Here is a 9033-nt window from a genome sequence, read left to right as displayed (position 1 = left end):
TAAAATCAGAAGGTTAGCCCAATAAAGATGGGCTAGTTTCATGGGCTTAATTCTAGGGAGTAAGAAAATGACAGAGTTTTTCTATTGAGAACGGAACATCCTATTAGTACTCCCTCTGATCCATGTTAATTGTCGCTAGTTAAATACAACTTTGTATAAAATTGTACTAAATCACCGACAATTAATATGGACACGAGGGAGTAGCAATTTTCTATTCTTCCCAAACCACGGCGTCACACGCGCCTTAGTTCATTTAACTTATTCGCCTCGCACCACACAAGTGACAAACCTAAGAGCATGTTTATTTTTATTTTTTAATTCATCCTGAATTTTCTACAGGGTGCAACAATTGTTTTGGTTTCATTATTAGTGGTTTTTATTTTTGCACTTTTCTATATTTTAGTGATTTCATGAACATTTTTTAAAATGTGAAGATTATAATTTTTGTTTGGTTGGAAATTTAAAAATTCATAAAAATATTATAAAAATGTTCAAATATTTATAAAATCAGGATTTAAAGAAACTAAAGTCCGGTCGAAATGAAAAAGGCATAAACCAACCAGAATAAATGTCCTCCCGGGTGCACGAAGCACTACATGGGTCATTGGCCCACCGTACATTTTGCGGAGTATTCTTCCTGATGAGTGAAGAATAGGAGCAACCCTACGCAGGCATCATTGCGAAAATCAACATGGAAAAATTATGGCCTCTTGGATTGCAAAATTTTAGTTAGAATTAAAGTTGTTAGAAAATAATAAAGATGTAAATGCCAAACATATTTTTACGGGACCACAAAGCTCATAATTTGTAATTGATGCCTCTGAGGATTTTTTTAAGTAAAAAATAAAAGACCGGTAGAAATAAAAAGGCATAAACCGGCCAAAATAAATGGCCTCCCAAGCATAGCAGGCCACTACATGGGTCGTTGGCCCACCGCAGGTTTTGGGGAGTATTCTTCGCGACGAGTCAAGAATAGGAGCAACTCTATTTTGGACATCATTACAAAACAAACAAGGAAAAAGTATGGCCTCTTAGATTTCAGAAATATAGAAAACATGGAAATTTTAGTTAAAATTAAAGTTGTCAGAAAACACTCAAGATTTAAATGCCAAACAGATTTCTATGGGACCTAAAAACACATAATTTTGCCTCTGGATGGGATGCAACATGCATGCCAATTTTGTTGGATATTTTTCAAAATCATGAATATTTTTGAAATATAAAACACTTTAAAATCAAAATTAAGGAAATAAAATACCACTAGAAATTAAAAAAAGGCATAAACCGGCCAAAATAAATGTTCTCCCGAGCACATGAAGCACTACATAGGTCGTTGGCCCACAACACATTTTGGGGAGTATTCTTCCCCATGAGTGGAAAATAGGATCAATCCTATTCAGAAATCATTGCGAAAACCAACATGGAAAAATTATGGCCTTTTGGATTGTAGAAATTTAGAAAACATGGCAAATTTAATTAATATTAAAGTTGTCAAAAAATAATAATATTTAAATGCCAAATAGATTTCTACGGGACCTCAAAGCCCATAATTTTTTAATTGACGAAAGTCCGATAGAAATAAAAAAAACATAAAGTAAACCAAAATAAATGTTCTCCCAAGCACATGAGGCACTACATGGGTCGTTGGCCCACCACATGTTTTGTGTAGTATTCTTCGCGCTGAGTGAACAATAAGAACAACCCTATTTAGATAACATTGCGAAAATGAACAAGGAAAAATTATGGCTTCTTGGATTGCAGAAATTTAGATGACATGAAAATTTTACTTCAAATTAAGGTAGCCAGAAAATAATTAAGATTTAAATGCCAAACAGATTTCTACGGGACCTAAAAGCTCATAACTTTGTAATTGATGCCTCCGGATGGGATGCAAAATGCATGCCAACTTCCAGAGAGGGAGGGAGGGGGAGAAAGTGAGAGAGGAGCTTTGATTTTACGCGAGAATATGGACGATACAATCTATTCGGATTTTATGTTTCTTTTCTATGAGTTATGTAAAAACAATCTAAAATATGAAATATCTCACGGAAGGACATTGTGCTCTGCTACCATGTAACAAGAGTTTGTGACACTTTCGTTGCATGAACCGCAGTGGCGGTACTACAAACATAGCTATGATGTTATGTGGCGTCACAACTTTAGAAAATGATGGTTGAATTTTTGCAATTTTAGATACAAATTTATACATGTTTGAATCGCCATCAAGCATTGACATCGCAATACGCGAGTCCTCGCACCGCTACTAACATATCTTTTGCTCCTGATACAGTGGATTGGCATCCAATGCTTCGGTCACATGGTGGTGGGGTCGGTGTCAGGTTTTTTGAGTTTGTTTTGATCATGATGCTCGTGTTTCAGGTTTTCTCTTCTAGTTTTTGTTTCCTTACCAACCATACACTTGTGGAGCTTAATTGTCTTATAAGTGGTGTGTTTCTCGGTCATAGCATCTTCAGTGATACATAGGCAGACATGTTTGCTTGACGCAGCCACCGCCTCCTCCTCCAAGAAGAAACTTATGGTTCCTCTACCTTTAGTAGCGTCGACGCCGGCCCGCCTCGTCTCTGGTGGGCGTAGGGTCATGGAGGAACGATGGACCCGGCCTTTGTCGATGAGAGGATCCTGCTCCGTTTTAGGGTTTTTTTAGTTCGTTTAGGGCTTATGTCCTGTTTAAAAAGACCAGACGACGACGACTCCCAGAAGATGGAATAAGGTTCCCCCGTCTAGCCTTGCTTCAGTGATGCATCTAGTGTTGTGGAAGGACATGTAAAGGCGTGTCTCCGACGAATCTCGCGGGATTCGATCAGTATTAAGTCTTCGGTGGATCTACTTGGGTCCGGTTGGGTCCGGTCTTCGTTCATGCCTCTACCCTGAAAACACGTGCGGGAGTATTTGTGGCTCCGTTCGCTGATTTCAGAAACTGTCCACCGACACAAGGCCGACCACCTACATGCTGGTTTTAGCATTGATCCCCAATCAACCACATGCCCTGATGGCATTTGGCCCCTGCTCACTGATTTAAGAAACTATCCGCCGACACAAGACACGCAGGGCGCCTAAATGCAGTTTTTCAGCACACCTGAACATGGCGCCGACAGGCGACAGGGACCCGGAGAATCGCACCCCGCACAAATGCATGCACCGCATGTTTATACTCTCTAGTACTACAAGGGTTGATGAGCACGGACGGGCATGAATGGAACTGCTGATTTTGATGATTAGCCGGTGACAGCAACAGGACGCTACCATGTTAACCACAGTCACCCACGCAACGACCACGGGGACCGATCGACCGATCGGTCGGCGGTGCGTCGTCTCGCTATACACGACGATTACACATTACATACTACCGGCGCCAGCACAGGGTCTGCTGAGGATGTTCACAGAAACGAAACCAAACGAAACGAAACGATTGTGTTAGAGATTGACCGAATTGGGTCAGCCATGCGCGCGCTTGTACCGGAATTCTACCCCTGCCACGCAGTGCGGCCATCGCCGCCGTCGAGGCCAGCCTCGGGCTTCGCTTCAGCAGCGCCTGGTGGTGTTCGCCGGCGCCCAGAGGTCGGCCCCGTTGCTCTGGGTCAGCTGCAGCGTCTGCTCCACCGGCACCAGGCACAGGCCGCGGTTCCGCAGGCTGTAGTGGTCGGGATCCTGCATCGACCAGTATAAGATGCATTTCTTCAGTACAAATAGAAAAGCATACACTGCGGTTTATACTTCTGTCAGAGTTTATCATGTTCAGAATGTTCAGGGAATTTCAGAATAGTGTGCGAGGATCGGCTAAAATAACAGCGTGAGCTCTTTCTCACCTCAGGCTCGGCGCCGGGCGCCGGAGGAGGGCGCATGTACGGGGAGCTAAGAACCTCGAGCTGCTGGTGCAAGAACTTGATGTAGCCCGAGGCCTCCTGAAGAACAGAAGCTGTGTCCGTCTGCATATTCACAACCAAATATGCTCAAATCAACAATCATTCATTGCAGGCGAGCTGCTTTGCAGAGACGAGAAGTGAGCAAGACACTGCAGAAGTGAGCAAGACACTGCAGAAGCAAGCAAATACCTTCCCAAATGGCGACACGAGCTGCTGCAGCGCCGCCACTCTCTCGCCGACCTTGTCTTTCTTCTCCTGCTTGATCACAACAAAATCACTTCAGCAGCTAATTTACAGGTATGAGGTCGATGTGCAAACTTAGCCGTACGTACCCTGGGAGAAATGGGGCCGCCGCCCCTGGGGCTGGCGTTCCTCGGCTTCTTGGACCCCATGCCCGCGAACTCCTCCGAGCCGCTGCTGGTGGCGGTGGTGGCGACGGCCTGCTGCTGCTGCTTCCCGCTGAAGTAGCTGTCGGTGTGGTTCCTCTTGCTGTGATTGGCCACTTGAGTCATCATCATCTTCCTCTCCCGCTACTGCTGCTGGCTATGCGTACGTTCGCCCCTTTTTTCCTGCTGAAAACCAGGAGCGTTTCTGTATGACTATACGAGCTAAGCCTTCGGTCTGCAGTAAAAGCTGACTTTACAACTGTGTAGTCGTTGGTTCAGAGGTCGGTTTCATGGAAATCACTCTCCATTTATCTATTCAGAAGGGTGTCTGGTTTCAGTCTCAGACAAACAAAACCTAGTTTTAGTTTTATATGAGCTCCTACTAGACTGCTGCGCGAGTAACAATAATGGAAACGGCATGCCAAGGGACGGTCAAAGGTATCATGAGCATCAAGAATCCTTCTTCTATTCTCCGGCCGAAAGCCAGAAACTTTTTGTTTCCCTTCTGGAAATTATAACCCAAACAGTGCCAAGGAAAATGGAATCTCTAGATTGGTACTCAAGTTCCATCCAAATTTTGGTCTGGAGTGCTGGCCTAGTATTCCTTGGCTGCCGATTTGCATTTCTCAAGCGGCCGCGTGCAATCTTTTATCAATTGACAACTTTGTCCGTTTCTTATGCCGCCAGTTGGGTACTTGGCCCTTATCTGAAGGTTAGAGACCACTGCATTGAGTTACAGAGGGGTAGGGCAAAGAAAAATGGTACTATTCCACTGTTCGTAGTCTATACTACTTACCTTATCACGAGGTTACGAGGCTTTTGTCTTCCGAGTGGAGCTAACGAACGTCATCAGGAAGCAGACCGGGTCAAAGCTAATTAATAATCTAGTTTGATCCTTATCTATCAGCGCTAGATAACGTGCGAGTCCAAAGCACTTGCAGGGATATCATGAGCACTTGGTTACAGATGCATGTGTACTGTGATACGAAGAATATTGTGCACAGTACACGGTTTTAATTATGTCTCATGCATGAAACTCAATATGATGTTTTTGTTTTTTGAGGGGCACTCAATATGATGTTCATCTTGTTAGAAATAGCCCTAACACAGTTGGTCCACCATGTGTTAAAAATGAACGGAAGCCCGTGTATTAATGGTAATCTAAAGGTAATTCAAGTCTGCGCCCGGGCTCATCTACACTCGATAAACAGTAAATTAAAAAAAGTAAAAACAAAAATGTATTTTTGGCATCGAAGATGCGTTAGTGCGTAAGGAGCGTCTAAATTTTCATGGTGTTTGGACATTAGAGGAGCTATAGAAAAAATGGCATGCCCAAATAGTGTATATTTTCAAAGTTTTTTGGCCGCGACCACCTCGAATAATTTTGCACGCACATCATGCATTCGAGTATTTGGGGTTATTATTTTCAATGATTGATGTTTGCACTTGGGCACCGAATCGCTGCAGTTTACCTATAGTTTCTCGATTTATTTCATTGTAACTACACATATTATTAAAAACTACTGTAGAACATTAATTTGATTAATAGAATATTAGTTGTATGTGTGCCACAAAAATCATATCATTAAATTCAGATTCAAAATTATAATTTGTGTGACATTGATTGCCAGATTAATGATCATTTTTCAGAAAAGAAATAACTGCATGCCTTACAAACCCGAACAGAGGGGGTAGCATAGGCAGCAAAAATAATAACAATGTAAAACGTGTGTACGATAATACTAGGAGGGTATACACTTTACAGCACAAGATGTGTACAAACGCGGTAGGCAACGAACTTAATGATCAATCCGACAGTAAAAACAAACGTGATCGATGTCCTTGCGCGTGTAGCCTCTGGCTTGTGATGATCAACCAGTAGTATGAGTACCACATAGGTTGGTAGCATAGCATAGGAGTACACTTCGTCATCACGTCCCGGCCAGTTAGGGGATCCCATCCTTCGGTTGGGAAGGGAAGCAAGACAACAAGGCGCCAGCTAATATATTGTTCAGGGTGGCCAGCATGCAGTGGCATTGCTGTACCCGCGGCTCTCTTCCATTTGTGCACCATTCCGGGGATTCGATCGGGCTACAGGCCCATTGACTAGGTACAGGAGCAATGGGCTTATTATTTGGACCCTGTCAAAGTTAGCTCACCTGCCTTGATCATTCCATTCCATTTGGAAAGCAGTAAGGCAACCCTAGTAGTAGTATAGTGTGCTCCTACTGCTTACACTAGGGAAATTTACTTTGATTTCTATCGTATCACTGGCGTGGCTAGCTTTGGTTTCACTTTTTGCTGTAAAGATGTTATGGGCTTTGTATGGATGCATGGCTTGGTACACTTTTCTTTGGTTTACCTTAGAGAGATGAGATGAGATGAGATGAGACGAGAAAAAGTGGGTGGCAGGTGGGTGAAGTGTGGAAGGAAGGAAGCTGGGAAAGAAGAAAGGACAAGACGCTTTGTCCCGTCGATGATGCGATGCTGGTAACAGAAAAGATGATTGACGAATTTGTCAACTACTAGCATGCATGCGCTCGAGCGGTAGGGCTTTCCCTCGTGTCTCCATGCCATGGTAGTACCGTAGTACTGCACTCACTGTTGCTGTACCTTTTTATTTAACTATTATTACTGTTTGTTTGTAATAAGAGTACGTTTTGTCACTGGTCTACCAGCCGTAATCAATGCTCCTGCGTACTTCCCTCGTCGCGACGCAATCACGGGCCGGGGCGTTTGTTTATGTTCGTGTGCATATACCCGGCGCCTAATCAACCACCCTGGCGCTTAATTAAGCGCAGGTCTGGTCGGGGTCGGGTCACGTCTAATTAATCCGGTCGCCGACGTAGCTAGATGTCCACCCAGGAGCCAGCTGTAGAGAGACCCTCGCCCGCTCCCGCTGCGCCTGATGACACGTATGTACGTGTACGCGTCTGTGGCTCGCGCCATACACACGCCACCGCCTGCTCCTCCGTCTGCTCTCCCTCTCTCTCTCTCTCTCTCTCTCTCAGAGAACGGATGGTAAGAAGACCACCATGGCTGGTGTGGCAGCTATGCTCTTAAAGTCTCAAGCCGGCGCCATGGTCAAGTCAGGCAAGCAAGAAAAAGAGGTCTCCGTATGGTTAGCTTCATCAGCTAGCTAGCGTTCGGTAGTTTACTCGTACAGTAAGAGAAGTAACTAAGAGATCGAAACGAACATAGCGAGTTAACTGGAGTAACTAATAACTGCATCATGCTTGGTGAGGTTCTTTGGATTAAAAGAGCTGCCGGGGTCATACCTGCAGAGGCAGTTTGATCAACAACGCCGAGAGGGGGCGGAAGCTCTATCTCCACTTCTCCAGCTTCGATACTCGACTCCACTGGCACTGGCGCGCCGCGACGGCAGCTAGCTCCGGCGCTCCTCGCCGTCTGTGTTTGGAGCCGGAGAGGCCTGGAGAAGAGGAGCGGGACTGCAAGAGTAGCTAGAGAGAAGGGAAAGGAACAAGGCTTATGGGGGGTTTAAGGAAGGAGTGGGAAGGGAGGGGCCGCCCGGGGACATTTGGGGATCAGGCAGGCCCTGAGCATTTATATATACAGAAGAAGAGAGACGCGGGCAGGGAGCGGGTGGTGGCCAGCGGCAGCGGCCGCGTACGCTGCAGATAGATAGATAGATTTCTTTTTTCTTTTTTCTTTGAGAATAGATAGATTTCACTTTTTCTAAGACAAGGAAGGAAACGGATGCTTTATTAGAACAGCGGCGCGCTATCTGTCCGAGCGTGACGACGGACGGACGTTGCGGAAATGGATTCTCTCACGAAATCCTCCGGCGCACGTCCCAGACTGCACCAAGCAAAGCGAAAAGGCCGCAGAAAAGGTGACGTGGAATTGCTGGGTCGCCCGAGGATGGCGTGCCTGCGTGCGTGTAGCGGTTTGTCCGTTCGCCTCACTTTCCATGACAGCTAATATCCAGAGGAGAGAGGGAGAGGGAGAGGATATGGGGCCAAAGGCGTGACCGGGGGAGAGGGGTGCAGGAGAGGACAGGGCTCAGGGGGTGACGCCATTTGCCCAGCCCACGGAGAGGGACGGGGACAAACGGGCCCGTCTGCTCGCTCTCGCTTTGCGGTGCGGTGCCGTGCCGCGCCGCGCAGGCCGCAGCGGAGGACGTGCGGGCGTGGGGGCGCCGTGCGGGTGACATTTGTGCGGGGCTGCATGCGCCGAAAGGGACGGCGGTCGCCAGCCACCAGGTGTGTTCTTCTGCATGCACCGGGGGCGGGATCGTCGACCGGCGACTTGTCCACGTCCGGTGTGCGGTAGAATACCGCCGGGCTGGGGTATGCGACGTAGTACAGCGATGTGTATACAGCCTGGTGGTGTCTTTCGTCGAACAAGAAAAATACGTATGGGATAGGTGTGTAGACGTGTGGTAGCTAGGAGGCGTTGCGTGCCGCTCTTGACAAAAGCTACGGCGCCTACGCGCATTGCCGCATTTAGCAATTTGGAATGGTTCCGGAAAGAAAAGAGGGTCACGTGTATTGTTACTTTTTCTCTTCTATCTACGAATATTTGTCTGGCTTCCCGGGTTTATTTCAACTTTTATACTCACTCCCCTAGAAAGAAGGCATTTCAATTTTGTCTGGAGTAGAACGACCCAGAGTTTAACAGTTTCTAAGAATTCTAGGGAGCTGCTACGCGTCCATCGGCCGATGATTCTAAAATATCCGCCGCGTCGATGGCCGTTGGATCCCCGCGCTGTTAGCTGTCGTACTGCTCGCACCCCGCATTGC

General features: G+C 46.3%; 1 protein-coding gene across 2 annotated transcripts; it reads right to left on the bottom strand.

The window, feature by feature from the left end:
• Positions 1 to 3207: 3207 nt before the first annotated feature.
• LOC119364733 (transcription factor bHLH153-like) lies at positions 3208 to 7825 on the bottom strand. 2 transcript variants are annotated; one of them, XM_037630244.1, is made up of 5 exons: positions 7549 to 7825; positions 4217 to 4453; positions 4074 to 4139; positions 3828 to 3947; positions 3208 to 3669 (listed from the first exon to the last, which is right to left on the bottom strand). In XM_037630244.1, the coding sequence occupies exons 2-5, from the start codon at positions 4400 to 4402 to the stop codon at positions 3544 to 3546; spliced, it is 498 nt and encodes a 165-aa protein (XP_037486141.1). In that variant the 5' UTR covers positions 4403 to 4453; positions 7549 to 7825; the 3' UTR covers positions 3208 to 3543. The 2 variants fall into 2 exon arrangements, with proteins under 2 accessions (XP_037486141.1, XP_037486140.1); XM_037630243.1 differs by having other exon boundaries at positions 4217 to 4456; positions 7549 to 7823.
• Positions 7826 to 9033: the final 1208 nt, after the last annotated feature.

Source organism: Triticum dicoccoides, chromosome 2B (genome assembly GCF_002162155.2).
Source record: "Triticum dicoccoides isolate Atlit2015 ecotype Zavitan chromosome 2B, WEW_v2.0, whole genome shotgun sequence".
Classification (NCBI taxonomy): domain Eukaryota; kingdom Viridiplantae; phylum Streptophyta; class Magnoliopsida; order Poales; family Poaceae; genus Triticum; species Triticum dicoccoides.
The sequence above is the reverse complement of the archived record's forward strand: the minus strand, read 5'-3'. Positions and strand labels throughout refer to the sequence as shown.